The 17,622-nt window shown below is 38.3% G+C and overlaps 1 protein-coding gene across 3 annotated transcripts in view; it reads left to right on the forward strand.

The window, feature by feature from the left end:
• The window catches only part of kifc3 (kinesin family member C3), a 203,991-nt gene that overhangs the window by 60,095 nt on the left and 126,274 nt on the right, over positions 1-17,622 (forward strand). For 2 of the 3 annotated variants that reach the window (XM_034182872.1, XM_034182880.1), the window contains exon 1: positions 2,787-2,897. The exons of the other annotated variant lie outside the window; for it this stretch is intronic. In XM_034182872.1, coding sequence (XP_034038763.1) covers positions 2,826-2,897 — 72 coding nt within the window. In that variant the 5' untranslated portion in view covers positions 2,787-2,825. Of the gene's footprint in view, positions 1-2,786; positions 2,898-17,622 lie in introns of those variants that run through there. 3 annotated transcript variants of the gene reach the window in all.

Here is a 17,622-nt window from a genome sequence, read left to right on the forward strand (position 1 = left end):
TCCACCCACCACTTTAATCATATCTTAGATCTTGTTCTGACTTATGGTATGGAAATAGAAGACTTAACAGTATTCCCTGAAAACTCCCTTCTGTCTGATCATTTCTTAATAACATTTACATTTACTCTGATGGACTACCCAGCAGTGGGGAATAAGTTTCATTACACTAGAAGTCTTTCAGAAAGCGCTGTAACTAGGTTTAAGGATATGATTCCTTCTTTATGTTCTCTAATGCCATATACCAACACAGTGCAGAGTAGCTACCTAAACTCTGTAAGTGAGATAGAGTATCTCGTCAATAGTTTTACATCCTCATTGAAGACAACTTTGGATGCTGTAGCTCCTCTAAAAAAGAGAGCTTTAAATCAGAAGTGCCTGACTCCGTGGTATAACTCACAAACTCGTAGCTTAAAGCAGATAACCCGTAAGTTGGAGAGGAAATGGTGTCTCACTAATTTAGAAGATCTTCACTTAGCCTGGAAAAAGAGTCTGTTGCTCTATAAAAAAGCCCTCCGTAAAGCTAGGACATCTTTCTACTCATCACTAATTGAAGAAAATAAGAACAACCCCAGGTTTCTTTTCAGCACTGTAGCCAGGCTGACAAAGAGTCAGAGCTCTATTGAGCTGAGTATTCCATTAACTTTAACTAGTAATGACTTCATGACTTTCTTTGCTAACAAAATTTTAACTATTAGAGAAAAAATTACTCATAACCATCCCAAAGACGTATCGTTATCTTTGGCTGCTTTCAGTGATGCCGGTATTTGGTTAGGCTCTTTCTCTCCGATTGTTCTGTCTGAGTTATTTTCATTTGTTACTTCATCCAAACCATCAACATGTTTATTAGACCCCATTCCTACCAGGCTGCTCAAGGAAGCCCTACCATTAATTAATGCTTCGATCTTAAATATGATCAGTCTATCTTTATTAGTTGGCTATGTACCACAGGCTTTTAAGGTGGCAGTAATTAAACCATTACTTAAAAAGCCATCACTTGACCCAGCTATCTTAGCTAATTATAGGCCAATCTCCAACCTTCCTTTTCTGTCAAAAATTCTTGAAAGGGTAGTTGTAAAACAGCTAACTGATCATCTGCAGAGGAATAGTCTATTTGAAGAGTTTCAGTCAGGTTTTAGAATTCATCATAGTACAGAAACAGCATTAGTGAAGGTTACAAATGATCTTCTTATGGCCTCAGACAGTGGACTCATCTCTGTGCTTGTTCTGTTAGACCTCAGTGCTGCTTTTGATACTGTTGACCATAAAATTTTATTACAGAGATTAGAGCATGCCATAGGTATTAAAGGCACTGCGCTGCGGTGGTTTGAATCATATTTATCTAATAGATTACAATTTGTTCATGTAAATAGTGCCTTGGGGCAACTGTTTGTTGTGATTTGGCGCTATATAAAAAAATTGATTGATTGATTGATTAAATGGGGAATCTTCTTCACAGACTAAGGTTAATTATGGAGTTCCACAAGGTTCTGTGCTAGGACCAATTTTATTCACTTTATACATGTTTGGCCTTGCCTTACAATATAAAGCGCCTTGGGGCAACTGTTTGTTGTCATTTGGCGCTATATAAATAAAATTGATTGCTGTCATTTTAAACCTGCTTTAGAAATAAAGGTTGAGTTGAGTCAATGGCAAAGGCTGTAAATACTTATGTACATGATTTTTTTTTTATTTTATTTTTTTATAAATTTGTAAAAATCTCAAACTTTTTCATGTTGTCATTATGGGGTATTGTGTAGAATTTTGAGGAAAAAAATTTCATCCATTTTGGAATAAAGCTGTAACATGACAAAATGTGGAAAAGGTTGAGCGCTGTGAATATCTTTTTCCCCATATTCAGTAGAGGCCAAAATAAACTGAAATCAAGTTTTGAGTAATTGCCCCATCCTACTTGTGATGTGATATGACATTAAGATGGACAGTTTTGGAATCAATATTGTGAAGGTGGAAACTACAGCTGCAAAGATTAATCTTTTGAATTAATAGTCAACTATTTTGATGATTCATTTTTTTGAAGTTTCTGTTGTGTGTGTGGGGGGGATTTTATTTAAAAATTCTGATCATCCAATTCTGATTATTTCAGCTTCTTAAATGTGAATATTTCCTGGTTTATTTTACAAGCTGCTCTGGATAACACTGGTTGACATTTTGTAGATGTAACAACTAACCAAGAAACTGATTTGATTATGAACGTAGTTGTTAATAAAAAAAAAAAAGTACCTTAAGACAAAATAAGTGACAATTCATTTGAAACAAGAGCAATCTGAGATTTCTGACGTCCACCAATACGGATCCAGATCACCTCCCAAATTCAGTGGCGTCTCCCATGGCTTAATATCTCTGTGATGCAAAGTTCCTCAAAAGCTGTGCAGTAGTTTTGACATAATCTGCCTGACAGACAAATAAATAAACGCCGATGATTTTATTAACTAAAGGGCCTTTAAACTGGACAAAGACTATTTTCAGAAAAATGTCATTGTTTGCCTGCTTTCTTTCTCCTTTTGTTTGAAAAAACAAAACTCTTATTTTAAGTGGCATTCCAAACATTTCAGAAGAGAAGGCAGTTTTCTGTAATGCACACATTTGTTTTCCCTCTAACACAAACGCACACAAAAGCTGACCTTTAACCCAAGCAAGGAGACAGCGGGTATGTGGATTCTGTGTCCACAAAGATGGAAAGACTAACTGTGGGCACACAGGGCTGTGTGTGTGTGTGTGTGGGGGGGGGGGATTTTAACTAGAGCTGGAGGGTGGTGGGCGGGGCAGGTGGAGGCTGTTGCTAGGAGAACAGGAGGAGGCAGGCTGTGATGCGTCTGTCAGCCGACAAGCTGCAGCGAGGACGCGGTGCTGATCTGGATGGCGAGGCTGCGGGGAGGGAGGTAAGATCCGAACACAGTGGGGGAAGCTGATGAGGGTTAGAGAGGCGTGAGACAGACGGCAGCTGTAACGTGAAGAGGGCAGTATCATGTTCCTGCTGACCTGGATACACCGAGCATTTCTCCGACATTTGTTGTTGCTTACGTGTCGGCCGTCCTTTATTAGCTCCACCCACAACCTGTCTGCTAGCAGGGTTAATAAAAACAGCCAAACCTGTCTTTACCAAACCGCAGGTGAACTGAAAACTGTCCCTTTTGGAGCAAATCTGCATGAAGCAGCAGAACCAATCCGGGGGGGATTCCCCCCCCCCCCCCCACACACATATTGTGAATATTTCAGTGACGCCTCTAATAGAGATTTGTGCTCATAAATGTTTCAAAAACCTGCTGATTTAGGGTCTGCTCTTTTCTCTACCCCTGACCAAGGCAGAGTCTCTGCATCTGTAGGTGGTCCCCGGGCGCTGGACTGTGGCTGCACACTGTCACTAGTGGCTGGATTGAGTAACTGCAAATCGGATGCAGCAGACAAACGTCATTGTATTTATTGTATGTACAAAGACACTTTACTTTCTGCAGCAATCAGAATTCCTGGAGGTTCAGTCTCTTACAAGCTGACCTGGTCTCTGCACGTATCCTCTCTGGTGAAAAAGGAACCAGCATCTGCATTTTCTCCGCAGGTTAAAGAGTGCCCACCTGAGCAGGCTGTCTTCACCTCCATCCATAGAGGAACAATAGAGAATGTACTAACCAGTAGTATCTCTCTGTGGCATGAAAGTAGCAGCCTTTCAGACAGGAAGGCACTCTGGAGGACAACAGAGAAAATTACGCTAGTCAAAAAACATTTTTTTCTTGCGTAGACTTTGAGAACTGACTTAGTCATTTTTGGGTGCTGAATCAGAATCAGAGCTCAGATTTCCTCAGTCACATCACCTTTTTTTGCGGTCTGCATGTTCGTTGTCATGTTGAGTTGAGCTGCCCTGTCGAATTAATGTGCCCGGAGTGCAAATTGACAGTTACGTGTGCCGAGTTAGGTCCCCTGGCGAGCAGAGATTCCCATCTTCTGACAATATTTTTCTTTACAGACAGCGCATGTGTATGCAAGTCTGTACTTTATTAAATTGAAAAGATACTTATTACTGTATTTTTATGTAAAGACAAAACTTAACATGGGTTTTCTGAGATAGTGGAGCTCATCTTGACGGGTGACTGTGTCCCGTCGAGATGAGCTGCACTATTTCAGAAAATTGTTCATGGACCAGCACTTCCCTAGCTGGCCTAATTAAACCCTATGTACTGGCCCGGGCTCTGCGTTCAGGGTGCAGGACTACTTTGCGTTTTCATGTTGTCATTATGGGGTGTTGTGAGTAGAATTTTGAGATTAAAAATGAATTTACTCCATTTTGCAATAAGGCTGTAACATAAAATGTAGAAAAACAAATGCTGTGAATACTTGCGTACATGGGATTTCTTAGTTTAGTATTTTAATAAATTTGCAAAAATAAAAAAACACTTTCATATCATTATGGGGTGTTGTGAGTAGAATTTTGAGGTGAAAAAATTATTTAATCCATGTTGGAATAAGGCTGTAACAAAAGAAAATGTGGAAAAAGTGAAGCGCTGTGAATACGTAATGGATTCACAGAATGAATAAGATACGATTAAACTTTATTGATCCCAAAATCACTTCTTGAATTTCTTTATTCTGCTTCACAGAACCACTGATGTCTGAAAAGGGCCCATCATGTAGAGCAAATGGTAGTGGGGCAGCTTAACTCCAATTTCCATAACAATTTAATTTATTTATTTAAAAGGGACAACACATATTAATGAATAGTAGAGAAGCTTGAATCTTCGACTGGACTGGGTTGATTGATGCGAGGACGTTTTGCTTCAAATCACAGAAGCTTCCTCAGCTAAAATTCTTGCTCTGGTCGTCTGACTTCTGTCTTGACTCTTGTAGAGAAGAATAAACAGAAGCCACAAAAGCTGGAGTTTTAAACCTAACCAGAACCCTCCTACCGAGAGGCAGACTGCTATAGGCTAGTGACTAAACAATAGTTCTAATTAGCACCTATTGTGCTCTAGTTAGCACCCTAATGACAGGGCAGCTGTCCCTCCTAATGATGGGATGGATGCCTCTCCTGATGGCTCCCTGATGACTCTCCTGACAAAGTGAATGACTCATTACCATAAACAAAAGACAAACTCCTTTGATCTGAGTACCCCATTGTAAACAGGGGATAAAGCGTGTCTCAGACCCCCTCCCCGGTTAAGGCTGGGTTTCAAACGTTTCACAAAGAATGCCTCCTTGACCCCTCTCTCAAACCATTTCTTCTCTCTGGCTAATATTTTAACTTCCTTGTCCTCAAACGTGTGGTTAGTGTCTTTAAGGTGGCGATGAACTGCAGACTGAGGTTCACTGGCGCCCTCTCTGCGGAGCTGGTATAGTCTTTTGTGTAATGGCTGCTTAGTCTCACCTATGTAGTGTTCGTTACATAGGTGAGACTAAGCAGCAGTTATACAAAAGGCTTTACCAGCACCGCAGAGAGGGCGTCCATCCCATCATTAGGAGGGACAGCTGCCCTGTCATATGTGAAACAGTTGAAACCCAGCCTTAACGGGGGAGGGGTCTGAGACAGGCTTTGTCCCCTGTTTACAATGGGGTACTCAGGTCAAAGCAGTTTCAGTCTTTTGTTCATGGTAATGAGTCGTTCACATCATCAGGAGAGTCGTCAGGAGAGGTATCCGTCCCATCATTAGGAGGGACAGCTGCCCTGTCATTAGGGTGCCAACTAGAGCACAATAGTTGCTAATTAGAGCTATTGTTTAGTCACTAGCCTATAGCAGTCTGCCTCTCGGTAGGAGGGGTCTGGTTAGGTTTAAAACTTCCGGTTTTGTGGCTTCTGTTATTCTTCTCTACAAGAGTCAAGACAGAAGTCAGACTACCAGAGCAAGAATTTTAGCTGAGGAAGCTTCTGTGATTTGAAGCAAAACGTCCTTGCGTCAATCAACCCAGTCCAGTCAAAGATTCAAGCTTCTCTACTATGGAAACCACCTGGACAACTGAGAGCCTACACAGAAACATATTAATGAACACATAACGTGTAAATTTAAATAATAAATTTTATAATTTATTTAATAATTATTAAAAAAAAATTCCGTAATTATTGTATGGCTTTTGCCTTACAATATAAAGCGCCTTGGGGCAGCTGTTTGTTGTGATTTGGCGCTATATAAATAAAATTGATTTGATTTAAATATGTCAGATTATAGCCATGGGCTAATTTCCATCTGTCGTCCCTGACAGACTATAAAAATGTAAAATTTACAGTAAAAACACACATCACAGGAGCTTACAATACAACAGACTACATAGGGGTCACTAACTACTACAACAATACACAGACTAGACAAAAGACCGGAAACAAAAGGACACTGACGTGATCTGAGCATGAAGGTTATCTTTACACAAATTCAGTCAAAGGAGGACACACGGTTAAAAAAACAAAAAAAAACCTACATGTACAATTAAATTAGAATAAGTTAATTAAAACTGCGTCTAATTTCATACATTTATATATTTTAAAAACCATAACTTTAAGAACAATAACTTAAAGTGCTGTAGTGCATTTCACTTTCCCTACAGTTCTTCTTAGTTTCTGCAATTGAATTCATAATCTCACATTTTTTATTTGATTTGAGTCCTTCCTTTAAGTGACTTTTGAAGGCCTTAAAACTTGGAGCCTCTCTCACTGTAGTTGGTAAAGCGTTCCATTGGACACTGCCTTTGTAGGACAGAACATTTTGTGCAAAAGCTGTTTTTCGCACAGACACCTCACAGTCCCCTCTACTCACGGTCCTGGTGACTCTCATAGCAGTTGTTCTATATTTAATATAATTTGCAAGAGGTGGAGGAGCCAACAAATGTAAAGTTTTATATATTAGACAAGCATTTTGAAATTTTATAAAATTTTCTAAACTAAATAAGTTATACTCTGTTAAAATTTTACAGTGATACAAAAATGGTCTTTTATCTAAAATTTTCAGTGCTCTTTTATAAAGCCTTTCAATCGGTTTTAAAATTGTCACACCTGTGAGAGACCAGCTGGTTATGCAGTAACCTACATGAGAAAAAAATCATACAGTGCAAGAACATCATAGCCGCTTGATCTGACATTGACCTCCTTATTTGGTTGAAGTTAAACACATTGTATTTGATTATTTTAGTTATCATTTTAATATGATATTTAAAGGAGAGTGTCGAGTCCAGTAACACTCCCAAATATTTGAATTCTTTAACTAACTGCAGTTCATCATCTCCAATGTACACATTGGAGCGCTCAATATTGGACGCCTTGTTTGAAAAATACATACAGACAGTTTTCTGTATGTTTAATTTCAGACATGATCCATTAAGCCAATTTGAAATATACTTTAGGGCTGATGTAAGAGTTTGACCTGCTGCCTCAGGTGATCTTGTACTTGTGTAGACTACCGGGTCATCAGCGTAAAGTTGTATGTCCACATCCTCATGAACATTTGGTAGGTCATTAATGAATAATGAAAATAAAATCGGCCCCAAGACAGATGCTTGGGGGACTCCTAGTGCACAGTCTAAGTAGGGGGATTTAATGCCATTAACCATGGTGGCTTGTTTTCTATTTGATAAATAAGATGCCATCCATTTTATGGCACGCTCAGAAAAATTAAAAGATTACAACTTTAATAATAAAATATTATGATTCACGAGATCAAATGCTTTACACAAATCTAAGAAAACTGCGCCTACACAATTGTTTTTATCCAAATGACTTTGTGCATGAATTGTGCATTTTGTGATAAAAACATGAAATGTGACACACACATTCTAAATTATCTGTTTATTTTCAGATATGGAACCATCCTGGAGCTGACCTCTAATGAGCTACAGGGGTCAATAAAGAATTACACAGGGGTCAAAATTTTAAAATGATCCAATTGTGTTGAAAACTATACCACATTTGTCTGATCGCAACAATTCCAAGAAGGTATAGTTTGGACGATCTGTAACTGAATGTTATGAGGTTAAAAACAGCAAAAATGATGACAAAGGTCAGTTTTAGTTTGTACAGGGGTCAAAACTTGCTCCATTTTTGGTTTAAAAAAAAATTATGCAAATTATTGGTTGAGGTAATAGCATTTTATAAAGGAATGGTAATGCTTAGTTATCATGTTATGGGGTAACATATGTCACGTCATAGAATCCAATGGACGTCAAACTTGTTTGACCTTTACTTTGGAGACCAAACATTCAACATAGTCAAAACCAGGGGTGCCCAAACTTTTTTGAACCGAGATCTACTTTTAAAGTTGGCCATGTATCAAGATCTACCAAGCCATATGGAACGCCATACCGTAATATAATAATAAAATTTTTGTTGTGATGTCTGCCTGGAAAACCTGATGTCCTGTGCACCAGCAACATTTCCAGGATTTTGTATTATGAACTGGTTTATAAGTGGTGTCTGTATCATGGCCCAAGCAGAGGGTTGCCCCTTTGAGTCTGGTCTGCTTGAGGTCTCTTCCTCAGAGGGAGTTTTTTCTTACCACTGTTGCTTGTGTTCCTGGCCTGGGGTGTTGGTAAAGTTAGACCTTGTGTAAAGCGCCGTGAAGCAACTTTGTTCTGATTGGTGCTGTATAAATGAAAATAAATTGAAACTGAAATAAAATTTTCTGGCAGGTTTTAACAATAATGCATCATTGAAGTAAATGTGCATGGTGGAACTTCCGGTTATGGCGGCTAGCTGAGAAGACGAGCGTAATCTGCTCTGCCACTCTTTTAAATCAAATCCTCACATTAAGCAACTTTGCAAAAGCGTAACTCATTTTTTGAAGCAGCGGAATTATAAAGGGAGATTCCAATGTCCCTTAAGAAGACTACTCTGGGCCGAACGCAATCGGATTTGTCAACTTTTGCCACCGTAACGACCAAACCCAAAGCTAACGAAAGCGCAATGGAAACAGAGGCTGGCGAGGGTAACGCTAGCATAGCTCAATCAGCTAGCACCGCTACTACGGAAAACGGGCAAGCTCGTGAAGAATCAGAGGCTACTTTAGGAGGAATATTGGCAGCTATCAAAGATATGAAATCAGATTTATTGACAATGAAAACTGATTTTGCTGCAAAACGTGAAGATCTTCTCAATGCAACAGAAAACATGAAGAAAGAGGTAGCCGACTGCACTACGCGTGTCACACAGGCGGAATCAAGAATATCTGCTACAGAAGACGCAGTAAATGTACTTCAGAACAAAGTAACATGTCTGGAAGAGAAGAATAAATCCTTGGAGGAGAGAGTGTTGGACTTGCAGGCAAGAGCCAGACGCTCAAATTTGAGATTAGTGAACTTGCCAGAGCAAGCAGAGGGAAACGATGCCTGTGGATTCCTGGAAAGCTGGCTTCCAGAAGTGCTCAACCTTGCACCACTCCTGGGAAAGTTGACAGTGGAATGGGCACACAGGCTGGGTCCAAGAAGAGAGCGTGCAGCTGCTGACTCCACACCCCTTGCTCTTATAATGAAATTCCTGAATTATAAGGACAAAGAAACTGTGATGCGGGCAACCAGTACGATTCTACCAGGACGTGCCACCTGAGACGCACAAGATGATGAAGAGATTTGATGAGGCACGGAGACACCTCCGTCACCTGGGGCTCCGGTATGGTATCATTTACCCTGCTCGCCTCATCGTGACCTACAATGACCGCACGCACATCTTCACCAGCGCAGAAGAGGCTGAAGTCTTCATACAGAGGATTAAGTCAAACAATCAGTAGAATTGATGGTGTGAGTAAAATGTAAAAGGTACTGACTAAAGAATGGGCTCTTTCTGATAAACAGTTTTTTTTTTTTTTTTTTTTTGAATAATTAAAATGAACCAGGCGTTAGTTACTATGTATTCAGTAAATATTCATCTGATGCAGGTTATAGACCTGTGACTTTTTGTTGCTTGGAAAAAGATGCTAACGGCAGAGCAGCTACAATTTTTATTTTCATTCTAATACCTCAGTATAGTTATACTGATCCTCACATGGTGAGAAACAGTTTTTCGCTTTCTGGAAGTGGAACAACTAAAAGGGAAATGTCTGGACTTACGGACGGGGGGTATTCTTGTATTTTTCGCTGTTCTTTGTACATGTTCATCTGGTTTGCTTTGACTACTAGAAAGGGGGATCTTATCTTTCAACTATCATTTAGTGAATAACTGAAATTAAAAATTAAAATAACATCTTGGAATTGTAGAGGTCTGCAGAAATTAAAAAAGGTTAAACAAGTTATGAATAGGATAAAAATACTTCAGTCAACCATAATATTTCTTCAAGAAACACATTTAAAGTCTGAAGATGAGCTGAAGGTGAGGAGGTGGTGGAAGGGAAATATTTACTCAGCTCCTTTTACATCTCAGGCAAGGGGTGTAATGATTTTAGTTCAGAATAAATACTGTTCCTTTACAGATGGACAAAACTGGCAGATACATAATCATTCAAGGAACCATTCTCAAAAAAAAATAATCCTGGTAAATTTGTATGCTCCTAACTCTGAGACAGCATTTTTTCAAAACCTATTTTTAATGGTTTCGTCTTTGCCCGGGCTATGTATAATGGCTGGGGACTTTAATTGCGCCTTGGGGCCTATTTTTGATAAGAGTTCAGGAGTAGATCAATCGCATGCAAAAAGTCGAGTGGTGATTAAACAATTTATGAAAGAAATTAATTTAATAGACGTATGGAGGGAATATAACCCTAATACCAAAACATTTTCATGCTACTCCAGCACACATCAGTCTTATTCTCGTATAGACTTTTTTCTTGTGTCTGCATTACTGAAATGTAAGATTAAAAATATCTTTTATGACCCTATTCTTATATCTGATCATGCTCCGGTTTCTTTGATTTATGAAGAATTGATTTACAGACACCCCTAAGTGGAGATTTAAAACAAAATGGTTGACGGATCCAGGGTTTGTTGACTTTCTAAATGATCAAATTAATTTTTATTTTGAAACCAATACGACACAAACGTCAAAGAGTACCAGATGGGAAGTGTTCAAAGCTTTTATCAGGGGGCAAATAATTAATATAACCAGCTCTAAGGCCAAGGAAACTTACAAGAAAATTAAATACTTGGAAGAACAATACTTTCAGTCAGGTTGTCAAAAAACTCATCAGGAAATTATTCTAATGAGAGCACAATACAATGAACTATCAGCCTCAAAAGCAACATCGAGTTTGTTACGACTGAAACAGACCTTTTATGATCGGGGGGGAAAACCTGGCAAGGTATTAGCTTGGCGTATTAAAAAATTACAAAATGAAAAACTCATCACATTACTTAACAGTAATAATGAAAATATAGTTGACCCAGTTGAAATAAATGAAGCATTCAAAACATATTATGAAAATCTTTATAGCTCAAATTCTCAGTCGGTTACAAACGTATTAGAATTTAATGACTTTATTCATGATCTACAAATTCCAAAAATTACAGAAGAAACCAAAAATTAATTGGACAAAGATATAACCCTTAATGAAATATCTGTAGCCATTGATAACATTAAAGGAGGGAAGACCCCAGGCCCTGATGGGATACCCGTGGAAATTTATAAAGTATTTAAAATGAAATTGATACACCCACTATTAGAAATGTATCGAGAATCATTTCATAATGGGTCCCTGCCTGCCACCCTTAGAGGAGCTCTTATAATATTACTGCCAAAGCCAGGTAAACCCAATAATAAATGTGAAAATCTAAGGCCGATCAGTCTCTTAAATGTAGACCTAAAAATTTTACGTAAACTTTTTGCAGAGATTAGAGAAAATACTTCCAAGTATTATACATAGCGACCAAAATGGTTTCGTACAAAATAGACAAGGATTCCATAATGTTAGAAGACTCTTAAATATACTTCATTTTGAAAAAGGAGCATTACACACAGTAATACTGTCACTAGACGCAGAAAAGGCGTTCGACAGGATCGAATGGTCTTATCTGTTTCAAATGCTTACACTTTTTGGCTTTGGTGATAATTTCAACAAATGGATTCAATTACTCTACACACAGCCTTATGCCGAAATAATGACTAATCGTAACATCTCAAAGAAAATTCCCATACAGAGAGGCTGTAGACAGGGAGATCCGTTGTCACCATTGCTGTTTCTTATAGCGATAGAACCATTGGCAATAGCTGTAAGAACAAACCTAAACATCTCAGGGATTACTATTGGACAACGAGAACACCGACTAGCTCTTTTTGCCGACGATGTGATCATATTCCTTAAAAATATAGAAAAATCTATTCCTGAATTGTTACAGTTGATAAATACATTTGGAATATTCTCTGGATACAAATTGAATAAATCAAAATCATCTATAATGTTCTTAAATGAGGCCGACCATGCAAAACCTCCTTCAATTGCATCCCAATTTAAAATAGTTGACCGTTTTACTTATCTGGGTATTCTTGTCGTACCTCAACTTAAAAATGTAATAACCAATAATTATGAACCACTATTAAGAGAAATTACAGAATCACTAGACAGGTGGAAAACAATACCCATGTCTCTAATAGGGAAAATAAATGTACTTAAGATGAATATAATGCCTAAACTCCTGTATGTTTTTCAAAACCTTCCACTCCCTCCTCCAAGTAACCTGTTCACACAATTAAAAACACTGTTTATTCACTTTCTATGGAATAATAGACATCCCAGGATACGTTTGTCTTTATTGTACTTGCCATTTGATAGGGGGGGCTTAAATGCCCTAATCCAACTTTTTACTACTGGGCTGCACAACTGCGAACACTGTTATTTTATTTTATGGAGAATGATCCCCCAGTTTGGAAAGAAATGGAAGAAATGGAACTGAACTTGCCATTCCCTTTGTACACTCAACAAAAATATAAACGCAACACTTTTGGTTTTGCTCCCATTTTGTATGAGATGAACTCAAAGATCTAAAACTTTTTCCACATACACAATATCACCATTTCTCTCAAATATTGTTCACAAACCAGTCTAAATCTGTGATAGTGAGCACATCTCCTTTGCTGAGATAATCCATCCCACCTCACAGGTGTGCCATATCAAGATGCTGATTAGACACCATGATTAGTGCACAGGTGTGCCTTAGACTGCCCACAATAAAAGGCCACTCTGAAAGGTGCAGTTTTATCACGCAGCACAATGCCACAGATGTCGCAAGATTTGAGGGAGCGTGCAATTGGCATGCTGACAGCAGGAATGTCAACCAGAGCTGTTGCTCGTGTATTGAATGTTCATTTCTCTACCATAAGCCGTCTCCAAAGGCGTTTCAGAGAATTTGGCAGTACATCCAATCAGCCTCACAACCGCAGACCACGTGTAACCACACCAGCCCAGGACCTCCACATCCAGCATGTTCACCTCCAAGATCGTCTGAGACCAGCCACTCAGACAGCTGCTGGAACAATCGGTTTGCATAACCAAAGAATTTCTGCACAAACTGTCAGAAACTGTCTCAGGGAAGCTCATCTGCATGCTTGTCGTCCTCATCGGGGTCTCGACCTGACTCCAGTTCGTCGTTGTAACCGATTTGAGTGGGCAAATGCTCACATTCGCTGCCGTTTGGCACGTTGGAGAGGTGTTCTCTTCACGGATGATGCGAAGGAGATGTGTTGCACTGCATGAGGCAAATGGTGGTCACACCAGATACTGACTGGTTTCCCCCCCCCCAGTAAAACAAAACTGCACCTTTCAGAGTGGCCTTTTATTGTGGGCAGTCTAAGGCACACCTGTGCACTAATCATGGTGTCTAATCAGCATCTTGATATGGCACACCTGTGAGGTGGGATGGATTATCTCAGCAAAGGAGAAGTGCTCACTATCACAGATTTAGACTGGTTTGTGAACAATATTTGAGGGAAATGGTGATATTGTGTATGTGGAAAAAGTTTTAGATCTTTGAGTTAATCTCATGCAAAATGGGAGCAAAACCAAAAGTGTTGCGTTTATATTTTTGTTGAGTATATATGTACTCTGCAAAACCATCGCTTTTTAAAAAGAAAACAAAAAACCCTGTGGTTAAAAATATGATTGCAATATGGTATCGGGTTAAGACATTTTTTGCTGACCAGTCCTCTCTCTCGGTCTTCAGTCCAATATGGGGCAATGATGCCTTTTCTCCTGGAAAAACAGATGGGGGATTTAAATCTTGGGTCCAAAAAGGGCTGGAAAAGATTGGTGATCTTTATAACGAACAAAAAGTATTGATGCAGTTTCAAGAATTGGTTAATAAATGTAATATTCCCCATAACCATTTTTTTCAAATATTTACAACTACGAAATTTTGTTAGAACACAACAGAATCAAACACTATCTATTCCTACATTGTCTATCATGGAAAAAATGATGGAAATGGATTGTTGGGCAAAGGGACTAATATCAAAATTTTATAAACACCTGATTGATGAATGCACCGAAACATCTGTACTGACATTTCATTAGAGATGTGGCAGGAAACATGTAAAAAAAAAACACAAACTATTAATACATGCCTGAATCTGCTGCAGTACAACTGGCTGATGAGAACATACATAACTCCAGAAAAGCTAAATCAATATAATTGTGCTATTCCTGACACATGCACCAAGTGCAATGTGGAAAAAGGTACATTCTTCCATTGTGTTTGGCAATGTACAGAAATACAAATATTTTGGCAGGAAGTGACAAATCACATTCAAAGTATATTAAGTGTCCAGATTCCATTTACTCCAGTTTTTTTATTTTTGGCATTTGTCCAGAGGCAATAAAATTCAAGAAAAGTCAGAAAATGTTTCTAGATTTGTGTATATTATTAGCAAAAAGACTGGTAGCAATTTGTTGGAAAGATATTAAGCGTCCAAGTATAAGGAGATGGATTTCTGAATTGGCTACTACACTCCCTTTCGAAAAGATCTCTTATACAATCAGACATAAACAAAACCAATTCTACAAAATGTGGGACCCATTCATTAAACATATTACAACAAAAGATTTAACAAACATAATGGAAGAAGCAGAATAGACCTTTATTATTATCTCCTTTTTTTTATTTACTCTGTGGACCTCAAAAATTAAACTCTTTTATGTTTAATGTACTCCACTTTAAAGAAATAGTATTTAGATCCCCAAGTGCAAATATCTGAATGCAAGCCATTTTTCATATGTGTTAAATGTTTGCAAATGCTCTTTTTGCCTTAAATGAAAAATTTAATAAAAATATTGTTGGCAAAAAATGTGCATGGTGGAAACAAATAAGCACAAGTAGGCCTAGGACTGGCCTCAAGTTGGAAAAGTTGTTCCCTACCTTAGTTTGACTTCTGACCCCGAGAGGAGGAAGCTGGTCTCTCATAGTCCGGACAGTAGGAGCTCAGTGCAGCCGTAATCAGGCACTCAGACACTTGCGGTCTGCATTAGATTCCAGATTTGGACGTTCATGTCAGGTGTTTCTCAGGATTTGAGCTCAGTGTCAGTTTTCAGTGTGAAGATCCAGGTTGAAGAGTGACGCCACTTTGGACCATATACAGTCCACATCTATATTTTCCCCAAATGGAAAACAGAAAACTGACAACAGGCTCTTTGGAGGCAAAGTCAGTGAAGCGCCTGTCAAATTCTGACAAGATGCTCTGCACGTGATCATCATAACATGCACTCTCAGGCTCCGCCCAGTCTGTGTCCTGGTGCTTAAGTTCTGTGTCCATGTGTGGAAAGCTCTGCAGGTCACACTGTTGCAACCTGCTTGATAACACGTGTAATTTGCTTTTAAATCCAAACGATGTGCATGTTCAGCATGATTTGAACGTTTCAGAAAATCTTTAATTTCAAGCAGCAGACCGGTCCAGAAATTTACCTCTGCTGTACTCTACCTCGACCTCCAGCTCTGAACAGAATAAATGCGTCCTCAGACTCCTGGCTGGAACAGAACACTGCAGCCTTGTTCGCCACATTCATCACTCTTCGTATTTATGGACCATGAATCATTGTGCTGCTCGCCAACTTTTCAATTCCTGGACTTTTCAGGTGAGCAGAGGGGATTTAGCCGGGTTAGCATTAGAAGTTGGCATCGTATTTCTTGTGAATCGTCTGAAATGCCGCTCCCAATTCCGTTTCTTCAGTAAAGCCACATTTACATTGCAGATAAGACAGATGGATTTGCCATTCGAATAAATGAAAAACATAATCCAGCATGAAAATGATAATTTTTCATTTCTTATCCACCATAGAAGCAGAGCTCGTCTTCTTCTCTGGCATTTAACGGGAGCCAGCATCCTTGTTGGTGCATTGCTGCCACCTGCTGCATCAGTCTGTTATAGCAGCACTAAATCCTCTCAAGGATTTTTTTTTTTTTTTTTTTTTTTTCTTTTTCATGCAATGACCAGTCAATCATGATTAACCTGATGGGCATGCCAGGTCAGAACTATTCAATTTTTTTTAATTCTTTTATTTCAGCCAATAATTTGCATCTTTTTTTTATTATTATTATTTTTTACCAAAATTGGAGCAACTTTAAGTTTTGACCCCTGTACAATTTGAAACTGACCTTTGTCATCATTTTTGTTGTTTTTACCCCACAACTCCAGAACATTCAGTCACAGATGATCCCAACTATACCTTTTTTGAATCGTTATGATCAGTCAAATAAAGTGGTATCATTTTCAACATGATTGGAGTATTTTAAAATTTTGACCCCTGTAGCTCATTAGAGGTCAGCTCCAGGATGGTTCCATATCTGAAAATAAACGTTAATTTAGAATATGTGTGCCAAATTTGATGCTTTTATCCAAGAATGCACAATTGTTTTGCTGTGCCGCCCCACTATGGCCCCTTATTTCAGCCACCAAGGGGTGAGGGTTGGGGACCCCCCCCCCCCAATATAGATCCACTTTTGAAGACCTTTTGCACATAGTACTACTACTGATGATGATAAATACAATTTTAACAACTAAAATATTTTATCAGTATTACATTGTGTCCTAGTTTTTCTCCTGCACTAAGTATTCAGTGAAATTGAGGGACAGTATTAAAAAAAATAAATACATAAATTGGTTGAATTGATTTTGGGGGGAAAATAAGAAAACTGAAAGCAATAACCTTTATTATTTTATATATATATATATATATATATATATACACACACTCAACAAAAATATAAACGCAACACTTTTGGTTTTGCTCCCATTTTGTATGAGATGAACTCAAAGATCTAAAACTTTTTCCACATACACAATATCACCATTTCCCTCAAATATTGTTCACAAACCAGTCTAAATCTGTGATAGTGAGCACTTCTCCTTTGCTGAGATAATCCATCCCACCTCACAGGTGTGCCATATCAAGATGCTGATTAGACACCATGATTAGTGCACAGGTGTGCCTTAGACTGCCCACAATAAAAGGCGTGATGGTGATATTGTATATGTGGAAAAAGTTTTAGATCTTCGAGTTCATCTCATACAAAATGGGAGCAAAACCAAAAGTGTTGCATTTATATTTTTGTTGAGTGTATGTATGTGTGTGTATATATATATATATATATATATATATATATATATATATATATATATATATATATATATATATATATATATATATATATATATATATATGTGTGTGTGTATATATTTCCCCTTCATGCAAGGCACAACTGTTAACTGTTTCTAATGTGCTCGTAAAA

The sequence above is a fragment of the Thalassophryne amazonica genome, chromosome 2 (genome assembly GCF_902500255.1).
Source record: "Thalassophryne amazonica chromosome 2, fThaAma1.1, whole genome shotgun sequence".
Classification (NCBI taxonomy): Eukaryota; Metazoa; Chordata; class Actinopteri; order Batrachoidiformes; family Batrachoididae; genus Thalassophryne; species Thalassophryne amazonica.